The 22,985-nt window shown below is 25.0% G+C and overlaps 1 protein-coding gene across 1 annotated transcript; it reads left to right on the top strand.

Moving 5' to 3' along the window:
- Window positions 1–378: 378 nt before the first annotated feature.
- LOC145832356 (sodium-coupled monocarboxylate transporter 2-like) lies at window positions 379–8,277 on the top strand. The gene is made up of 13 exons (XM_082939673.1): window positions 379–430; window positions 594–697; window positions 2,228–2,416; window positions 3,334–3,399; window positions 3,547–3,666; window positions 4,034–4,188; window positions 4,424–4,564; window positions 4,802–5,020; window positions 5,494–5,606; window positions 6,751–6,908; window positions 7,556–7,761; window positions 7,918–8,018; window positions 8,072–8,277. The coding sequence occupies exons 1-13, from the start codon at window positions 379–381 to the stop codon at window positions 8,275–8,277; spliced, it is 1,830 nt and encodes a 609-aa protein (XP_082795799.1).
- Window positions 8,278–22,985: the final 14,708 nt, after the last annotated feature.

Raw genomic sequence — 22,985 nt, 5'->3', positions numbered from 1 at the left:
AATTATTAACATAGGACTCGAAGCTAAATACAAACTAAAAAACTTTTACTTTTTTTTTTTTTTTTTTTTAGAACTATCAGTTTTATTCATTAGGTTATATAATGGTTTAAAAGAAAATGTATTTAATATTGCACACAAGTTTGCAACAGGAACACAAATTTTTATTTTGTTTTAACTTAAGTATATTTACAAAAGGCGCATATTGTTAAACTTTAGTATCATATTTTTATAATGTACAAGTTGTTCAATTACTCTGCAGATTGTTTGCAAACTTGAAAGCAAACAAAAGTTAGACATTAAAAATGATGTGCAGCCAGTTCATAAAATGTTTTGATCAGAACTACAATTGAAATTTGATACATTCTCAAAACACTAAAAATGGATGAAGTTAAGAATCAGTTTGGAGTCGTTGATTTTATTGTGTTTTTTGGTTTGTTAAAGCTTTAATTATGTTAATGTTTTTCAAGATAACAAATCTTTTCTAATTTACAATTTTGTGTTACAATAAAAATTCTTAAATTTTATATAGATAAGTCAATTGTAAAAAGGAAGATTTTTAGTTTGTTTTATATGCTAAAAAAATATCTTTTTAGGAATGTTTATAGTAGCATCAGGGATTGGGATATACTATGCATACAAAGACAGAAAAAAGAAAGATACAGACAATTACTACTTTGGTGGAAGTGAGCTATCTCCTGTAAGTCTTAATAAGCTTGTATTGTAAGCTATTATTTTTGTTGACTTTTTTTTGAAAAGTTGAAAACCTTTAACATTTTTTGCAATCGTTGATATTTTTCTTGGTACGTAATCGAGATTAAATATTTTGCTACTTAATTTAAGAAAAAAATGAACAAAAATTGGGATTGATTTAAGAAACTAACGAAGAATGAATGTTTATATATATGGGTTTTATAGGTTGTTATACTTTTATAATTTAACGTTTGAGAAAAATTATTTTTATTTGTTTCATTTCAGATGTATCTAAAATTTTAAAGCTTTTGATATTTTTTTACCTTTTATAATGTTTATTATACTAAAATATTTAACTTTACAAATACTTCAGTTTTTTATTCTTTTTTACTTTTTTTACTATTTTAAAACTTAATTATAGCCATACTATATTTAAATTGTACCTATTAATTGTATTTATGCATACTTCAGTAGTTCGTTTTAAAGCTAGTACGTAGTCTTTAATTTTGAACAATTTATAAATCAAAAAGTATACTAATCACGTTAACATAAACACTTAGTCCTTAAGAATATACACCTTGATTGGTGTATTAAGCTTTATTAAAGTAATTTTATAATTTGCATGTGAAATTAACAAACATTGCTATATGAAATAGATACTGATTAGAGTTTAGATATTTATACAATAAAATTAAAGCTTTTTTTTGAAGTTTACTTTCCGAATGACTAGATTAGCAATTTATCTAAACTAAACGTTTAAATCGTTAAAATAATCAATAATTTTAAAAAATTACAGAAACAGTACTTATGTATATGGAGCTTTAAACAATCTAATATCAAAGTTTTGGTGTAACTTTAAAAAAAAACTTTTATAAGGTAATTAAAATAGTCCGTTTTAATAAAAGCATCATAAAATGAACTTTGAAATATTAATCACATTTTTACTTTTTCAGTTATAAAACATTTTATCGGTATTGTGAAAAACTGTTTACCACAGCAGTACATTGTAATTTTTTTTACTAATTTTTATATATTTTTAGTGTACAATTTAAATACTTATAAACTTTTTCAGCAGTAAAAAATGTATTGAAAAGTTATGCTTTACAAGTTTTTTTAACTTAAATTTACCATAGAAAACAAGAGCTATTCTTTATTTTAGTAAAAAATTTTATTAAAGCAATTTTTGAAATATACATTTCACTTGTGTTTCCAAGTGTTAAGGTCGAAATTTCTCTGTTTAAAGTTATAAACTTGTATATATAAATTTATCACAACATACATAATAATCTTCAAAATGTACTATAAAGAAATATAATACCATAATTTTTACAAGAATATTATGTAAACTTTACAAACAATGTAAAGTTTTAATCTGTAAATTTATCATTTTAACCGCAACAAAGTTTGTATTTGTCTTTTTATTACGTGTTTGTAATGAATATTATAAAAAGTAAACATACACTTGTAAACTTTAACAAAGCATTTTTGTAACTTTTATGTTTGCATAAAATTTTTAAATGTTTATTTTCATATACAGGTTGCTTTGGGTTTGTCAATAGCTGTTTCGTTCATCTCTGCAATGACAATAATAGCATTTCCTACTCAAACTTACAAATACGGCATGATAATAATGTGGTACCCAGTATCGACTTGTTTTTCTAAATTGATTGCTTGTATTTACTACATACCTCTAGTCCACCGGCTAAAGCTTCTTTCAATCTATGAAGTTTGTTTTTTGTTGGAGTTTCAAAAGTATAAAATATTTAAACTATCTTAATGTGCAAATTTAGATATAAAAATGACCAAAAAGTTAAAGCGACCAGTTCTAGCTGTAAACTATAGTTTTTTTTTATAAATTTTATCAGTAATCATTTAGCTAAGAAGTAAGTATAATGATCTGTTGATTTAAAAAAAACATGAATATAACTATGATTAGTAAAAATATAAACTTCAGTATTATAAAACTAGTCGTTGAAATGTTCTAAAGTAGAGAAAATATTGATAGACATATACCTTATTGTTCGTCACTGTTATTGTTTTACATTTTTTACAGTTTTTTATCAAAAACATTTTTTTTTCAAGTACTGTTTTATTTAAATGATGGTATTTGAGGTTTAACTGGAAATCGTATAACCAAAATCTAAATGAACTATTGAGGTTTTTAGCTAGGTAATAAATAACTTTAATTCATTAACTTTGAATCATCAGTCAAATAATACAGAGTTAAAAGAGCTTGAAAATTGAAAAAATTTGATTAATCCAAGTACTTCAATTAATTTTAATTACATTCGGAAAATTAACACTAAAAAAAAGAATTAATTATACACTTAATTTTAAACTACCATAGTTTTAAAAACATTATAGTTTAAACCAATAACTTTTAAAATAGTTATGCTTAATAAATTTATCTATCTAAAATTATAGTATAAAATATTACAAAAATTTTTAGGCTTATTTCATACATTAATTTCAAAGAAAGTTAAAGTTTTTTTTAAACAACAAAACTAATAATTTTATTAAAATCATTGAGATTAAAAACACAACTTATAGTAACTTATTTATGTTCAAGAGTATTAAAACAGAATTATTTAAAGTAATTGTGTTTTAGTATTATCTTTTTTTAATTCTTAAAACTATCTACAGTATCTTGAACTGCGATTCAACAGTCTTTTACGAAAAATTGCCAGCCTCTTAGCTATACTTAGCTGGGTTAGTTCTAACAGGATGTATTCAAAGTAGTTGATAATGAAAATTTATAGTTAAGAAAGAATATCATCACATGATTTAAGACATGTATAAGTATTTTTATTCAGTGTTTTTGCTACTCTCAAACTTAAATTAGCTTGTTTCAATCAGATTTTTTACATGGCGACTGTAATGTACATACCAGCTTTAGCCTTGAGCGCCGTGACACCGCTCAAATTGAACGTTTCAATTTTTATCACCGGAGTTGTTTGCACCTTCTACACAACATTGGTTAGATTATAAACTGTTATAACCTGTCCTGGACAAGACATTAGAGGTATCCGTGGTGTGCAACTCGATGACCGAAAGGTTCTCGTGCACCAGGTCCTCGACCAAATATTTTGAGCGTCTCTTTTATTGTTCAATAAATTTTAACATATCAAAGGCTATGTAACAATTTTAAGCTTCTCAAATTATCATCCTATTATGTAAACTGTAATTTGTAATTATTTTGTGAAGACGGTTTTGAAAGTACTTTAAGGAGTGTTAATGAGTTTAAAATTAAAGCTATGATTTTTTTTTGAAGTATAATCTCTAACATGTAGCTAACTTCAAAAGGCATGCACTAAATAAATAAACAATAACCAATAAAATGCAGGGAGGAATGAAGGCTGTTGTGTGGACGGACGCGTTCCAAGCCGTGATCATGTTCGCCGGACAGCTGGTGGCTTTTGCCATGAGCTGGCACCTCATCGGGGGTTACGGGCCTCTGATGGAGGGAATGAAGCGAGGAAACCGCAACAACCTATTCGAGTAAGCTCCGCTAAAACTAATTTTTCTTTTTTTTTTTATTAGTAATAACATCATAACATTTAAGTTTCTCAAATCGTCCTTCTGGTATGATAAACTTTATTTGCTTGCTTATGACGCATTTTAAAGTACTTCAGGCAATAGTATTGAGTTTAAAACAAAAACTTTGTAGATTTTTTTGAAGTATACTTATGTATATATATACTAATTTTGAATAATAAATCTTTTTTGTTTGTAGCATGACGTTTGACCTTACCAAGACGTACACTTTCTGGTCGGCATGCGTGAGCTTGTCGTTCACATTCATCAACACGGCTTGCATCAACCAGTCTATTGTGCAGCGTTACTTGTCTTGCAAGAATGTGAGGGACGCTAGAATGTGAGTCATGTTTGCTTAGTTAAAAAAAATACTTTTTTTTAATATCCTGCTTAAAGATGTAAATTTATTAACACTAGTAGAGCCTGGTAAAAAAAACTCTTTATTACATACATTATCAATTTTAAATTGATAACTTAATTTGAACAGAGTTTGAAAACAGCATGCAGAGGTACTAAGTTAAGTTTTTTTTATAAAAAATTTGTAAACTGCTATCTATCAAGTGTGTTTTGAATACAGAGCGTGCCTTACAGCAATAATACCCACAATCATCATAATGTGGATAAGCATTCTCACCGGTGGCATCATGTATGTTTACTACGAAGGTTGCGACCCGGTGCTCAATGGGGAGATTGAAAAATACGACCAGATGCTGCCCTACATGGTGGTGGACATATTTAAGGACTTACCGGGAATGGCAGGGTTGTTTGTAAGTGCGGCGTTCAGCGGAACACTAAGGTAATTGTTTTTTATTACGGATACTAAAACTACAATATTTTTACATGATATAGTTTTATTTATTTAAAGTAAAATGTAATTAATTTCAACACTTTTATTGCTTTTTTTTTGGTTAAACTTATCAAAGTTGGAGACTCTTTACAAAAAATTTTTCTAAGATTATTCTTTTATGTTGCAAATATATATATATGTATGTACAAGCTTATATTTTACTAAATTAAACTTTACAAAAAAATGACAAAACTTTTTCCTTAAAAAAATAAAGTTTTTTTTTATAATTTGTTAATTAAACTTTTATAGTTGTTTAGTAAAAAGTATAGATTTAATACTTCAAAAATAAAATGTGGTAAAAAAAAATTGGAAATGTTTAATTTTTATTAATCTCCTTGAATTCAAGTTGAGAACATTGTTGCGATTAAAATAAGCCAAAAAATATTAAGTAAAAAGTGTCAATTATTAATATTTTATTTCAGTACTGTTTCGTCGGGAATAAACTCGTTAGCAATGTTGGTTCTCGAAGATTATGTAAAACCTTGGAAGCCTAGAATGACAGAAAAACAAAAAATCAGATTTAGCCAAGTAGCAGGTAAAATGTTTTTAACTTTAATGAATACATTAGATCTTTTTTTTTTTAAGTAAACTAAACTAAAGTTTTTGTTGTTTACTTTTTGCATTATTGAATTTTTCCTGCTAAAACTATAAACTAGTGTTTGGAACCAAGTTTATTTTATTAACTTTATATATTAGTTATTAACGATGTATTGTTTATTTTATTAAATCTTAAAAAGATCAAAACGTATCAAGCTCGTTGAAATATAATGGAACAATTTTTCAAAATAATTAATTGTTTTCAACTCACAACATTACCTGTACTAGTTTAGTTGAATTAACACACGAAAACGCCACAAGTTTTAATAAACTGAATACGCAATTGTTGCTATCTTACGGTACTTTTATTTTATATATTTTCTACTCTTATAAACGCATTGTTTGCGATAAGTTTTATGTATTTTAGCTAAAAATTAAACACATTTAAACTATAAAAGCATATCAAGCTTGAAGAAAATAGCTTGTATAAAGTAATCGTTTGTATACTGAAAAATGTATTTCAAATGCAATTAAATTTTAAATGCAATTCTAAATATAATTCTTAGGTATAATCTCTAAATAATCAAATTTAGTTTTTAATTTTTCATTTAAAATAACTATATTTCAAAAAGAGTCTTAAAAATAGTTACTGATCCTGTAATTTTTTGACAGTTATATCTTAAGTTTGAGAGAGCAGTTTTCAAAGTTCGGTTTTTCTGTTTACTGCACACAAAAATTATACTCTTTTAGATAGCTTAATAGTTTGTAACTTAAAATTTAAATCGCTTTTAAAACCTTAAAAACGGTTCTTACATTTTTCGTTACATTGTAATAACAATTTTTAAAGTTCGCAAATAAAAAAGAACAGAAAACAACTCTTTTCGTAGCAGTAAGAATTTTTTTTTACTAAGCATAAAGTTTCGATATTGCAACTTACATCTTAAAAAATTTCAATAGGACCAATATGCCACCATCTTGCAAATTATTTAGAATTGTTTTTTTTTTTTTTTTTCTCAACAACCTGATGATACATTTTTAATAAAAACTAAAATAAAGTAAAAATCTGTGCAAATGTATAAAATAATATTTTTTGTTTGAGTAATTATTTTTTGAGAAATGTCTTAATTTTTTTTTTATAACAGTTGTTCTGTTTGGAGTAATAAACACATTGTTAGCATTTACAATTCAGCTGTTTGACTATACCATTGTTGAAATAGGCTTTGCTCTATTTGGCTCTCTTTCAGGTCCTGTTTTAGGAGTTTACACTCTAGGAATATTTGTACCTTGGTGCTCAGCATTAGTTAGTTTATAATATTTTTTAGTGTCTATATTACAAAATAAATTTTTAATTTTTACAAAGTTCTTAAAATGTTACAGTACTTTTAATTCTATAGATAATATTACTTTTACAACATATTTTCTATATTAGAAGCAAACACTTTTTATATTTTTGATTTGACAAATGAATTTAAGGTTTTAATGAAATTACTTTTCTGAATAGTGCTGTTTTCTCGTTTTTTACTTATAATTTGAACTAGTTAAACTAACTTTTTTTTAAGTTTAGTCCAGAGGTCGGCAGCGTTTTATAAATTTCGTGCAAATTTTATTAGAAAAGTTGCTCTTGGGCCTCACTTCATTAAAAAAAATCTTTGTGGTTATCAATAGTTCTAAAAAAACTAATAATAAATATATAAAACTTAACAAAAACGCTTTAGTATTAACCAATTGTTAAGCTAAGAGCCTAAATATAGGTTTTTACTGTAAAAACTTTTATTTTTTATGTTTAAAAAAATACTTTTTATCTAAAAATTACCTCACGGGCCGAAAATTTTGACTTTGAGGGCCGCATTTGGTTCGCGGGACGCAGTTTTGTGATCCCCTTACTAGTCTCAAACTTTAAAACTAATATTGTTTAACTAAAAATTCTGCATGTTAAAACTGCTTTAGGGCGCATTGGTTGGACAAGTTGTAGCGTCAGTATTTGGCTTGTGGGTGAGTTTTTCAGCATTTTTCTTACATCCAGTGCACACTCCTTCTGGTACAGTTCCGCTAACAGCAGATAACTGCACGAATATCATACAGACCAACTTCACAAGTACAACAACTTTTACTACCATGGATACGTATACCATTTCTGAAACACCTTCAGAAAGGTTAATTAATAATACAACGCTAAACCAGTTGGCTATTTTTTTAAGAAAAAGTTTTATAAAAAAATAATTTATGTTTTTAATATGTCTTTTATTTTTCCATTGTTTAATAAAATTTTCTTTAAAAAAATATTCAACTTTAATTTTATTTTTTTTTAGTTCAGCTCTAGATACATTGTTTTCTGTTTCATACTTGTATTACTCCTCTATAGCTCTTGTGAACACCATTGTAATTGGGGTACTAGTGTCTGCATTAACAGGTAAGTACGCTTTTAAGTTTCTTAATCAAAGTAACTAACATGACACTTTTAAGGGTTTGAAGACCCAAAGAAAATGAAGCCTGAACTATTTCTTCCTTTAGTCGACAACGAGTGTCTACCTTACAGTGTTCGAAAGTTTTTCAGGTTTGGTGTACCCCCGTTATCGAAAGAGTACAAACTTGATCACAAAGACAAGTCTGATTCATCTTGTGACAGCTCTGAATCACTTTTTGTAAAGCAAAAAACCTCAAGTATGTAGGTTACTTCATAAGTCATATATTTTTATCAAAGATATTCTTTACACAAACTTGATATAGCGTCGTTTGATTGTACAACCTTGTGTTTTTATTAAGTCAATTTTGTTAAATTTGAAGTTTTTAGTAATATTTAGTATACTGATACAGTGTTTTATAAGGAATTTTGATTTATTAGCAGACTATTGAGGTATGTAAAACGAGAAAACTCATAAAAAGATTTAGTGTTGAACTTACTATATGAAAAGTTATTTACACAATTTCTCTTATTAGATATGTTTTCTATATAACGCATTATCCCTTAAAACAATAGGTCATTTTCATAATATTTTTTTTCACATTGGACTTTTTTTATTCAATTGTTGATTATTATTTTGAGTTTTAAGTCGATTAAATAGATAAAAGTTATTGCTGTTTACAAAGTTTTTTATAATGACACTGTATTTATCCTAAGAGTTTTAATAAACTGTTAAATTTAATCATTAAACAAGTAGACATAGTTTTTTTCCTAATAATTTTTTCGAATTGGTTGTTTTTACCCATGTGTTTTTGATTAAATCTTCCAAATTATAATGCTTTGGTTAATGATCGTCAATAAACTGTATAAAATTTTTAACTTTTTTCATAATATTTTTTTAAAACCAAAACCTTTCTCATAACGAATGATTTTTTTTAATATATCTTAAAGTATTTTCTAGGCTTTAAAGTTATAAGCAGAGAAATTTAATTTAAAAAAAATTATTTGAAATGAACTTTTATAAAAACCTTTATATACAACAATAAAAACAACTTTCTAATTTTTTTAAACCACTATCAGTTTGTATAATAGCATATAAGACGTTAAAAAAAGTTAAAAAGACAAGACTCGAAAAGTTATCCGTGGTGTGCGACTCGATAAACGAAAAGTTCTTCGTGCAACAGGTCCTAGGATCAAATATTTTGAGCGTCTTTTTTTATCGTTCAATAAACTGTAAACTGTAGGAAGACAGCCTGTTAGGTATATATTTTTTAAACTAATAGCTACCTTTCCACTGCCAAGGAACAATTCGTTTTAAAACTTTGTTCAAATAGCTTAATAAAATTTTAAGTCAATGACTAAACGTTTTAACAAGCTCTAACATTTATTATAAACAAACATCTGATAACTGTAGTTAAATAAAAAAAATTACACGCATGTTTTTTCTTTTTTTCTTCCGATCTAGTTCTGTTTCTACCGCTATTATTATAAACCATAGTTTAACTAAAAGTGTGTGTCAAATTCTTATAACTATAGCTATACTACTTTAATTCTTACTAAAATATTAAACTAGATACACAAAAATATGAAGTTTGATGTACTAAATTAGTTACTAAACATTTTCAAACAATATTTAAGTTCAAAACAATAAAGTTTTTATGTTATTGTGCTTTAACTATTTTATCAGAGAAAAAATCAGTTTATAAAGTCTAAGCCTGTATCTTCGTACCACTCCGATTATCAGACCACAAGCTTTCGTTCTACTAAAGATCTACACTTTTATCTATTAATAACTACTATACTGCTTTTTTTATAAATTATTACAGTATATTATCTTATTAATATTCTAAAAGATCTAAGTTTATTTCCTACCGACAGTTAGTAATGGTTAGTTTACACTTTTGTTATGATTTAAAACTGTTGCAGTAAAAGTATTTTAATTTTTATCTCTGAATTTCCTGTCCGATATTGGAAAACCGATTAATGTTATTATCCTTAAGCTAAAAATACCGAAACTCAGGAAATACATAGTTCTGAATAAATTTACATTAATTTATTCAAACTTTGAAAGGCTTGCTTAACTAATTCTGAGGAATTTACTCAAAGAATTTTAGCAACTATGTTTTAAGCTAGTTCACCAAAAGGGATATAAAATAAAGTCATCAAAACATTTGAATCTTATATTGAATAAAAATTAACTTTTGTATAGCAGTACTTAAAAATCTAGTCAAGTCATAAGGTAGTATTCTAACAGTCTTTTTTACCTCCTTGAAAAAACCTAATACGAATAGACTAGTTAAAAAAGTATTTTTCAATTTAGGCATTCGTAACTTAAATTTTTACTTTGTAGCTTTCAAGGTTGACATGTTTGTACAAATTACATTAGTATAACTTACAAGTTTAATAAAAAAGGTAAAAATAGTTACAGATAACTTCAATATAAACAAAGAAAAATTTGCTTTTTATAAAAAACTTTGAATAAAGAATTACATACTCTGAAAACATTTCTAGTTTTCCTTCTATGTTAAACGTACATAAACAAAAACGTAAGTAAGAAAGTGACTTAAGCTATTAGTTAAAATTACTACTCATTCAAAAAGCTTTTTAGTAATCAACAATTATTAGAAATATGTAAAAAAATAAACCATTTCAAATACTTATCGTTTTGCAGGTAGAATAATTTAAAAATAATGAGAAAAATGTTTAAAAACTTTTACCTGACACAAAAATGTTATAAAGTTAATGAAGTTTCGCTGCTCACAATATATAAACAGCTCGACGGGCAGAAAAAGCAAATGTTTTAAAATGCGTTTTGTTAATTTTTGCATTTTCTAATAACTTAACTTTGAAGAATACCAAGCTAAAGTTTTAGTGATAAAATGAAATAAAAATCAAGTTTGCAACGGACTTGTCACGAAAAAAGAGTTTTAACTAATTTTAGATTCTTTTTTAACTTTAATTCTTCAAAACAGGTTTATGACGATTTAAATTTAGGGAATCATAACATTTACTACTGCTAGAAAATACTTAAGATCTGGTAACAATGCTACGATCTAGAAAACAAAGTTTATAAAAATTAAAGTACCGTACAATTTAAATAAGAGTAGGCCAATGTACGGTCCACCAACGTTTATAGGATTTAATTTTAATCGAGCCCTACAGTAAAACTGCAGCTCACGAGCCCGATTTTTTGAAAATTACATACTCTAGTGTTTAAAATAGTCTGGTAGTAGAAATGATTAGCAAAAAAAAGTTCATAGGTACAATTTTTCGGGATACTTTAAACTTGAAGCAAATATAGTAAAAAGAGGTTAAATATAATTAGTAATTTGTCTAATTAACTTGATAATTGAGAAATTTTCGTGAAGTAGAATAAATTAAAATGCTCTGGCTAGTAAATGACTAAACTTTTATACATCTGACCCGCTGGCTTAAAACGTTGCCTTCCAATTATGTAAATCATAATTGCTAGATTTCAATCAAAAATGTGCAAGACAAAAAACGAGCAAAAACATTTCAACCATTAAACTGAAAAATATTTTTGTATATCGTTTTTTTTTTTTGTCTATACTCTTATCTCTAACCCACCTTACACAAACATATGAAGCATTTCAAAAAGTTTTTCTTAACTGAAATAAATACAACATGAAAAAAGTACATAAAATAAATCTCGGTTTGATATATGCGAATTATTTCTAGGTTTATGAAGCTACCCTTTAAAAATGCCATATTGTTACTTTTATGTAGAAATTTAAATAAAAACGAGGGTTACTTTGGCTCGATTAACTTTTTTTGCAATTTTTAAAAAATGTCCAAACTTTATATTCAATCATTTTCCTTATCTTTTTAGCTAACTAAGATTTTTCTTTTATTCTAAAGAACGTTCTTTGCTTTGCATTTCACAATAATTTCGATCGCATTGGGGTTTGACTTTAGTAGTGTGGCTCCTTTAAAATTTTAACGTTTTTTTCAATTTTTTTACTTTTTTTAGCTTCTCTCCAAAAATTAAATAATATATTTTTAAGTTACTTATCAAACTAAGTTTATTGTTAAGGTTTTTTTTTTCTTTTAGTTTTTTTTTTATAAGATATGACATATTTCCTTTACTCAAAATGTTTAAATTTATCATGACTTTTCTGCAAATGTATAATTTTTTGATTTTTTTTTTAATATGCTTATTTAATTAAGATATTTATTAAGAAAATATTAATTTAAATTTAAAAAAAAATTATTATATGCCCTATGCAAATTTTACATAAATTTACAGCACAGTGTACATTATTTGAGGGATTTCTTGCTCAAGAGCTATGAATTTATGTAAAACTTGCATAGGTCATATAACAAAAAAAATTGTTAAAATTAATAAATAATAGTCCTTAATATAGAACTTAGTTAAATAAGCATATTGAATTTTTTTTTTTCAAAAATTTTATATATTTACAGTAAAACCATGATAAATTTAAACATTTTGGAAAAAAAATAAAGTGAAAAAAAATTAAAATAAGTAAGTTAAAAAAGAATTTATTTTATCTTTGGAAAAAAGCTTAAAAACTATAAAAATTGATTAAAACTTTAAATTTTTTAAGTGGCCCAACTACTAAATTCAAACCCCAATTCAATGGAAATTATTGTGAAAAGCAAAGCAAAGAACATTCTTTAGAATAGAAAAAAAGTTCCAAGTTAGCTTTAAACATAAGAAAAATAATTGAATCTGAAGTTTGGACATTTCTTTAAAATTACATAAAAAGCTATTTGAGCCAAAGTAACCCTCGTTAAGTAAAAGCATAAAATCAATTAGTCAATGTTCTAAAAAAATTAAAATTCTGGTAATCTGCCTTAAATTATTTAAAAAATCTAAAAATATGTGTTCGATATATTTGAATTAGGTTATGTATGTATATCTATTATATGTGTATGTTTATAAATATTAACGAGACTTAAACGTTTACCTTCTAAAGCAAAGATTAAATTATAACTATAAAAGTAATATCAAAAGTTAATAATCAAAAAAACTGTATTGCTTTTAAACAAAATATTCGATAAAATTTAAATTGCAAAATTGCTAATTTTTAAATTAGATAAAGTTCATTTATTTATATTGGTAGGGATGAGCTTGTTCAGCGATTTTTTTCAAATCGAAGTTTCAATAAAAAAAAATAGTTTGATATTTTATCGTTAAAGTTTAAAACTTAAAAACTGTTTTAAACGAACCAAATCCGGCATTGTTACATAAATATTTGGCTCGTTAAACGTCTTTAAAATTGAAATCAACACATGCATAATAAATTAGATTAAGAAATTAAATTAATTTTGGTAAAAAAAATTAGAGAAGGGGTATTAATTTAAACTTTAGTAGACAATAAGGTAGTGGTAAAAAATCTTTTAACTAAATTTTTCTTTAGAAGAGTTTTGTTAGTTTTTGTTAAAACACCTTTAAAATTGAAATCAACACATGCATAATAAATTAGATGAAGAAATTAAATAAATTTTGTTAAAAAAAATTAGAGAAGGGGTGTTAATTTAAACTTTAGTAGACAATAAGGTAGTGGTAAAAATCTTTTAACTAAATTTTTCTTTAGAAGAGTTTTGTTAGTTTTTGTTAAAACACCTTTAAAATTGAAATGAACACATGCATAATAAATTAGATTAAGAAATTAAATTAATTTTGGTAAAAAAAATTAGAGAAGGGGTGTTAATTTAAACTTTAGTAGACAATAAGGTAGTGGTAAAAAATCTTTTAACTAAATTTTTCTTTAGAAGAGTTTTGTTAGTTTTTGTTAAAACACCTTTAAAATTGAAATCAACACAATCATAATAAATTAGATGAAGAAATTAAATAAATTTTGTTAAAAAAAATTAGAGAAGGGGTGTTAATTTAAACTTTAGTAGACAATAAGGTAGTGGTAAAAAATCTTTTAACTAAATTTTTCTTTAGAAGAGTTTTGTTAGTTTTTGTTAAAACACCTTTAAAATTGAAATCAACACATGCATAATAAATTAGATTAAGAAATTAAATTAATTTTGGTAAAAAAAATTAGAGAAGGGGTGTTAACTTAAACTTTAGTAGACAATAAGGTAGTGGTAAAAAATCTTTTAACTAATTTTTTCTTTAGAAGAGTTTTGTTAGTTTTTGTTAAAACACCTTTAAAATTGAAATCAACACATGCATAATAAATTAGATGAAGAAATTAAATAAATTTTGTTAAAAAAAATTATAGAAGGGGTGTTAATTTAAACTTTAGTAGACAATAAGGTAGTGGTAAAAAATCTTTTAACTAAATTTTTCTTTAGAAGAGTTTTGTTAGTTTTTGTTAAAACACCTTTAAAGTTGAAATCAACACATGCATAATAAATTAGATGACGAAATTAAATAAATTTTGTTAAAAAAAATTAGAGAAGGGGTGTTAATTTAAACTTTAGTAGACAATAAGGTAGTGGTAAAAAATCTTTTAACTAAATTTTTCTTTAGAAGAGTTTTGTTAGTTTTTGCACTACAGTAAGTTTTTTTCGTTTTATCGGTCACAAAGACATTCGTAAGAAGTCCTGTCTGTAAAATTAATTCTCTTGTAAATTTTTTTTTGCATACTAAAGAGTTTTCCCACACCCAAACTAGAAACATAATCAAAAATAGAAATCAAAATGTTTCTTTAAATGTATAATTTTTAAACCCTGGTAACACTTACAATTAGATATAACGTTTTAAAGCTCCTTTAAAAAATATTTTAAAAATTAAAAAGCTATACCTTATTTTGAACCATTAGGGATTAGAAATTGGGTAATACGCACGAATTGGGGCACACAGAATTCAACATTATTTGCAGGAGCTTTTTTATATTTTTTATGATGTTCAATATATATTTACTACTAGGTCCAAATTTCTACAATGTACTTTTAGAAAAGTTAAGATATCGGTAAGGTACGCACTTTAAGAGGTACGCCGTACGCACCCGTGTAAAGTACGCACTAATTTTTTTGAATAAAAAAAAATCAAACTAATTGTTATTAATTTTAGGAACTTTATTTAAAACTAAATATTTATAAACTTTTTACAGGTGTTATGAGAGACGAAGACAAGCTCTTTAAAGCAAAGTTTAGAAAACTGTAAGTATTAGTGACATTTTAACTATATATAAAATTTATCGTTAAATAAATAAAAAATAATGTTTTTTACAAAAACTTGTATTTGACTAAAACTAAATAATAATAAATAAACACTTGGATTAAAAATTAGTTAAATCAAAGTATAATTTAACTTGTACTAGAACTCTTTTAAGCAAAAGATTAATTTTTTTATCAGCAGATAAAAGCAAAATTGCAACTATCTTAAAGAAATTTCTGTAATATGAAGAAAAAGACTAATTTTTCAGCTAACTAAAAGTAATATGTTTATTGTACTAAAAAGGTTTTCGTTTATAATTCGTTCTTCAGTTAAGTTGGTAGTTGAGTGCCGTGCCGGAAACCACTCCTGTACAAAGAAAAAAAAAATTAGTCGTTAATATAAAGTAATTTTTAAAAGTATTATAGTTTTTCTGCAAATTTTATTTTTAGGTATTAATTTGTGGTTAATTTATTAGTAGTATTGAAATTTTTTCGTAAGTAATAAAAAGCGTTTGTACAGAAGCAGCATAATTAACTTTGTATTTCGTTTATATTTAAACAATAATAAAATAGCTTTCAGTATGAGAATTTTAAGTTTATTTTTGCTAACTTTTAAATCTTTTAACCGCTAGGTGTCGTAAATCCATGAGGTTTAACCATTTTGGTTTTCGATAATATATATACAAGATATTTACAGTTTTTTTCACCACACGATGTCGCTGTTCTGGGCTAGCATAAAAATTTGAAAAAAAATAAGCAGAAAAGTCCTCAAATTCGCCGCGGGTTATGAATCCCATAGGCCTAAATTTTCTTAAAATACTATACCCAATACAATAGTGTTGTCTCGAATTATGAAGTCTTACCACAAACAATCACTTACACGCATGCGTTTATAAAAAAAGCTGTTTTTACTAGTCAGTTAATAAAAGTAAGTGTAAAACTAGTTCATGTATATACAAAGTTCCTGGTTATGTTGCTCTATTTGTAAGATTTATGATTTGGACGTGTATGAAAATTAAGTCATGTGAATAGTTAGTTATACAGTTTAAGATTTTTATATTGCATAAATCTAGTATTATAAATATGTATTATTTTATTAATTTTTTTCTTTATTTCTTTACTACACCTTTTTAAATTAAAAAGTAAATAAACATTTAAATAAATTTGTTGAACAATAATACTATTTTTAATTGCCACATTTTATAAAAAAAAAATTTGTGTCAACTTTAAAATTTCTTTCCTCTTTTTTAATAAATTAAATAGAGAAAAAATTAAAAACAACTAAAACATAACTTTAGTTGAGCTTTTATTCTAATTATTTAAAAAAATAGAAACGAATATTATTTTGCAATTTTTAAAGTGACCACTGTTTTTTGGAGAATTGTTTCCAGGTTTTTAAAACCTCTTCGAGGTTTTATGAAAATACTTATTTTTGGGTCGACTTATAGTTAAAAGTTATATTTAAAGTAGATTTATTATTTTTCAATTATCATGGTTACCACTGGTTTTTGGTAAATTATCTCCTGGTTTATAAAACTTCTTTAAGTTTTTGTGAAAAACTTTTTTTTGGGTCTATTTTTAGTTAATATTTATGCTTAAAGTAGAAAATTGATTAAGATAGTATAACGACATTGGAAAAATACTGTAAAGCTACTTTAAATCATGTTTTTAAATAAAAAAAATTGATGATGACGAAAAAGTGTTATCTATATGATAGATTTTTTTGTCTTAGCAAAATTTTACTAGTTACTATGTAAAGATTGTTTAAAAACCATGTTTTTCAATGACTTTTTTTTTAATTCTAGGTTGTTTTTCAAAATTTCCCAAATTCAATTTTTTTAGATTAAATTACTTTTTTTAATTTTAGAATTCAAGGATAATGGCTTAACAATGTAAAAACAAAAAACATTAATCAAACTTATTTTATGCTAATTTAAAATATACTTTTGTAAACTAAACTTGTGTTTTATTATTTGTTTAGTTATGTAATACAGTTGTTTTGTTAAACGTTGTACCGCTACGATTAGGTTTTATCCTGACAAAAATTGATGAATCAAATTAAAAATTTAAACTTAAGTTGTTATTCATTAAAAAGAAAAAAATCTGCAGTTTAAACTTTAAAAAAAATTTTGTATGGTTTATTTTGATAAACTTAAGAGTTTGTTTTTTTTTTTTTTTGAATGATGCATTCTTATTTATATCTACTGATAAAAAGTTAATCTTTTGCTTAAAACATTTCTAGTACAACTTTTATTTAACTAATTTTAAACCTATTATACTTTTGCTATTATTTAGTCTAAGTAAAACAGAAGTTTTCTTAAAAACAATACTTTTTATTAATTAAAGATAAAGTTTAGATATAGTTAAAATGTCAAGCATAGTTGAACTGTAATTAATAGTTACAGTTTTCCATCTTTGCTTCAAAGAGCTTGTATTCGTCTCTGATAACACCTGTAAAATATTTATAAATTTTTAGTTTTAAAAAAGTTTCTTATAACTATAAACAAATAGTTTAAAAATTTCTTTTTAATTAAAAATTTTACTTTTCTTAAAGCACATTGTAGAAATTTGAACCTGCCTGGTAGTAAATATGTATTGAATATCATAAAAAATAGAAAAAAGTTCTTGCAAATAATGTTGAATAGTGTATGCCCCGATTCGTGCGTATATCATAACCAAATATTGTGTTTGTTTCTATTAAATATTATAACTTTTGTGTTCAGTTTATTATTGTGTTTCAATCTTGTAAAGTTTAAATGAAAAAGTTTCCAAATATTAAAGCTCCCTACATTTGTCATATCACAGTATTTTTAAGGTTTATTGTTTTTCTTTAGTTTAATAACAATAATTTTGGTTTTGATCGGTTTTAGGAGCGCGTATTTTACTAAATGAGTTTATTATTTTCAGAGGTACTTTTTGAAATTATACTTCGGGAGTTTTCTCAAATATATTAAGTTTTTATTTTAGCAGGGCTACGCCTTGCTAACATTTACAATTGTTATCAGAGTTAGTTTGATTTTTTTTATCAATTTATCTTTTTCGTTTATATTTTTTTATTACTGTTACCCCTAACCCTTACTCATGATTTTTTTTGATTTTTTTTTCCTTAGTGACTATTAAATTTTTTTCTTTACTATCACTGTTACCCCTAACCAGGGACGTAGTTAGCTCAAAAAAGTAACAAATCTGCAAATATTAAAACATCTGAAATAACGCGTGATAACGTCCTAGCGGGAATACAGCAATTTAAACTACCTCTAATGTTATAGAATTTAATCTGAAAATATGCAACTATGTTACATCAAAAATGGAATGTTGAAGTACGAGTGATAACTGTAAACAAGGCAATTTATTTTGCTCCACACTCCCTATGACTCTTTTTGTCATGCTACTTGTGTAAACCCAGAAAACATTCATTAAAAATAAGTATAAGAAAGTAACAATTTAACTCAAAAAAATTTATAAAGTTTTCAAAATCAAACATTAATGTAATCAACAGTAACAACAAGTTATGCAAACTTTTGTAACAAAAAATTGTATGATCTTGATTTTTGAAGCTACAGCTTCCATTATAATCAATTTTGAAATGCAGCTTTTTGACAAATTAAAGCTTTAACGCGCTAAATGTTAAAATTTGGATGTATTTAATTTGTTTAATTTTTACGACACTAAAAATGCTAAAGAGTACATGTATGTAAAAATTATCTCTCAGGAGTGCATAACTAAGTATAAATGAATACTAAAAGCTAAGAAAGCAGAGTCTTTTCAACCTGAAATAAAAGCAAGTTTTTTTTGCATATAAGTATAAGTTTCTGTAGATTTGCAGAAACGTACCAAGCTACGTCCCTGCCCCTAACCATTACCCTCTGTCAGTAGCTTTTTTTTCTTTAAACTTTTTAATAATCAATTTTTATCTATTTTTCTTGTTTTTTATTAGATATAATTTATAAATTAGTAGCCCTGCTAGTGTAAAAAATTGAATTTATTATGGAGATCCTAAAAAATATAATGTCAAAAAGTACCTCTGAAAATAATAAATTTTGTATTTAAAATATGAGCTCCTAAATCTAAAATTTATTAGATTATCAAAGTGGTCACTAACTAGGCTGAGAAAATAAAAGAGAAATGTCAACTCTCACAACTATGGTCAGTGAATTGGTGTGATGAAAAACCTTTAGATCATTAAGTCTCACACCATATATTTTGTAAACATTTTTAAGCAGTTTTTATTACAGTTATAAAAGATTTAAAGATCAAACATTGAGTTATGTTTTTTGTTTTTAGTAAAACTCAATCTTGTTTAAAAATAGAAAATAGATATGCACTTTTTTTAAAACTTATTTCTGCCAATATTAACCATGGAAACTACTCAACTCAACTTTGAACAGTTTGAATATTTCTAAAAACTCAATTTAAGTTTTTTTACTTGAAGTCTTTCTTTTATAAAAATTGTGTTCATTTAATTAATTTCATACTACTTAAGTATTTTAGGGCATCTAAGCTTGATTATCTGTAATTTTTCTTTTGTGGCTCTTTCTACATTTTTTGTAATTTTATTACAAATTCAGATAAGTTTTTATTCATTTAATCTTACTTTACTATTAATAGAGTGGCAATCCTATTATAGTCTTTATAATTAAATATTTTTTTACTAGTTTTGATATAATTCAATTTATAACCCATCATGTAAAATATGATGAGTATAGTTGCAGGGTTGCCATACTTTAGGATGACTCAGGATATTTTGAAGTTTATGAAAATTTCAGGACAGCTCAGAATAGTTCCTCATAATGTTTTTTTAATTAAGGCTGACTCAGGTTGATATTGTTTTTATAAAATCTCAGGAAAGTTTTAAGATTTTAAAAAATCTTAGAAAGTTTTTTTTTACATTTTAAATGATATTTAGTTGGTCTACTTCAATATTTTGTTTGATTATAACCAACTTGGTTGAAAAACTTGACCTTTATCTATTTTAAAAAGAAGAAAAAAAAATTTAAGGACTTGAAAACTCAGGACAATTTTTAGTCACTCTTGACAGTTTCTTTGACTCAAAGAGTGGCAACCCTGTTATTTGAAAATATCTACATTTTTTTTATTTAATATAACAAATTATGTAACTGTTTGGCCAGAAACCTGGAATTCTGGGAAAACCTGAAATTTGACAATTTAAGTTAAAAAACCTAGAAAAATATGGAACTAGAGAAATGTTGAAAAAAAACTAGAATTTTAAACAAAAAACATTTTTGGCCACTGTAACATAACAATCATTAAATGAAGTAAAAGAATTAACTGTTCTCAACAATAAAAAATGTGTATGTTAATTAAAGTTTTTATGTATTTTAAAAACTTATTAAGTTGCACTACAGTATATTTTCAGTAATTTTGTTCATACAAAATATTTCAAACTTAAATTTGATTTCAAACAGAAAATATATAAGAAAACATGAATTTTATAAAACCTAGAATGAACTGTATGAGATTCATTTATATTTTATAGTTAAATTTTCATTTAAAATTAAAGCTGTTTATTTCTTAAGTACTTACTTACCATACCTGAATTAATAAAACACTGTTTATCTATCTCTGTTAGTCATTTTTGTCCATAAACGTTGAAAATATTCTAAACAGAGTTGCTAAAAAACTTGGAAACCTGGAAATACTTAGATTTTGAATAATGTTGAAAAAAAAAATCATCAAAATTTTTTTTATTAAAAAACAAATTTGAAGAACCTTAACAGTATCTTTACAATTTTGTTTTACTACTTAGCACAGTTTTTAACCTTAAAGTAGTTTTACAGTATCTTTTCAATGTTTTCATACTATTTAACACAGTTTTATACCTTAAACTTAGCTTAAAACTAAAAATAGACCTAAAAGTTTGTACTTTTAAAAATTTGGAGAAAATTTGCTGAAAACATTTGGCAACCCTCAGTAATGTACAGTTATGTAGTTTAAATCTATCAAAAACCACCTTTTTAATTTTAAGATTTATTTGTCATTAATTTTAAGATGGTCAAAAAAAGATGTATTATCAAAAACCTCAAGAAAATTTTCCAAAAACCAATGGCCACCCTTATAATACCATTTTATAAGCAATATATGTTAAGCAAGATACTCTGTAAAGTAATATAAATAGTATTTAACTATATTAAAAAACAACCTAATAGCACTTTTAGTATTTTCATTGGTTTAGATCAGGGGCTGGTAGGTTGAAAAATGAACAGTTTTAATGTGCTTAAATAGGTTATGTTTTAATAACTTTTTTTAACAATAAATTATCATTTTAATAAAACTACAATTCTGAAACATTTTTTGAAAACTAAATTAAAACAAATTAGTTGATACAAAATTTTTAACTGGGCTTCAGTTTGCCAACCCCTGGTTTAGATTCATTCACAAGTAGCAACACTATTCAATACTTAGTATCACTAATTAAAAGTAAATTATGTAACTTAGTTGTTATATATGGTAAACAATATAAAAATTTATTATGTATAATATTAATTACAATAATAAAAAAATGGTGTGAAATCAGAACATCCAAACTTGAGTATTTAAAGCAAAAATTTTCAGTTATATCTTTCCATTACTTAATTACTCATTGCTGGCATGACATGTTTTAAAAGAAAATTGTTTTGTTATTTTAGTTGTTTTTTATAGGCTAATATATTTTATTTTAGTATTCAACGACTTATTTATTTAAGTATAAGCAAAAAAGAACTAGGTATTTAGTTTTTTAGATTATATTTTAAGGGGTTGTCACACTCCGGCTACTCAAGATAAGTAGGGCTGTATTTATTTTTGGACTATATTTTATAAAAATTGTGATTTAATTAAACTTTTCTGTTATAACTTTAGTATTTATCTATTTAAAGTTGATAAAGAGTAAGTTTTTCTGGTTTTTTGCTCATTATTTACTAAATTTAATAAATAATTAACATTTTACTTCTACATTTTGAAAGAAAAACCCTCATTGAAAAAGCTTAAATATTATTAATGGACTTATTGTAAGAATATAAAGAAGATTAGTCAAAAAAAAAGGAAAAGGTAAGTCTTTTGTGAAGTATTATTTTTTTCAGGTTTTTAGTTATCCTCTTATATAAGAACCTGTTGATGACTTACATCTCAAAAGTTATTTTTAATTTTTTTAAGCACCAATAATGTTTCACAACTAAAACAAATTTCTAAAGAATAAAACAAAATTTTAAAAAGTAGATTGATCCCCTATAGCCTTAATTTCATTCATAAGTTTTAAATAGTCTTAACATTATATTTCAAGATTTAGTATTAGTATTAGCACAAGCTAGTTTTTTTTTTAATTCAGCTGACTCAGATTAAGTAGTCTTGATATTTTATATAAATCTCAGGCTACTTTTCCTTAATTTTTTTTTAAATATTATGTTTTTTATTAAGTTTTATATAAATCTTGATATTTTTTATAAATCTCAAGCTACTTTTCCTTAAATTTTTCTTAAATGTTATGTTTTTTTTAAATTTAATCCTGTTAGTTAAAGTACTTAAGCTTGATTTTTTTGTTGTTGCTAACTCAGGCTAGTTTTTGATCACTCAGGCTGGCATTTTTCATATAGAGATTAGCTATAGCTGTCTGTTGGATTGTAATTTAAATCTTATCTACGAAAAAGAACAAGAATGACTGTACTTTTATTAAAAGTATAGCTTGAATAAAAACAGAAAACCTGGAAGAAATTTTATAAAACCAGTGAGACCACCTGTATTACATAACAATGTATTTCTGACTTTTAGTTTTAAAAACCTGTTGCACTAAAATGTACCTAACAAAAAAGATTAAATTATTTTGTTACATGTTATAAAAAAATTAGTATAAAATTTTAATTAAGCATTATTTCTACAGTGATA

Source organism: Thalia democratica, chromosome 3 (genome assembly GCF_965202585.1).
Source record: "Thalia democratica chromosome 3, ktThaDemo2.hap1.1, whole genome shotgun sequence".
Lineage (NCBI taxonomy): Eukaryota > Metazoa > Chordata > Thaliacea > Salpida > Salpidae > Thalia > Thalia democratica.
Note: the sequence above shows the minus strand (reverse complement) of the source record. Positions and strands in the feature narration are given on the sequence as shown.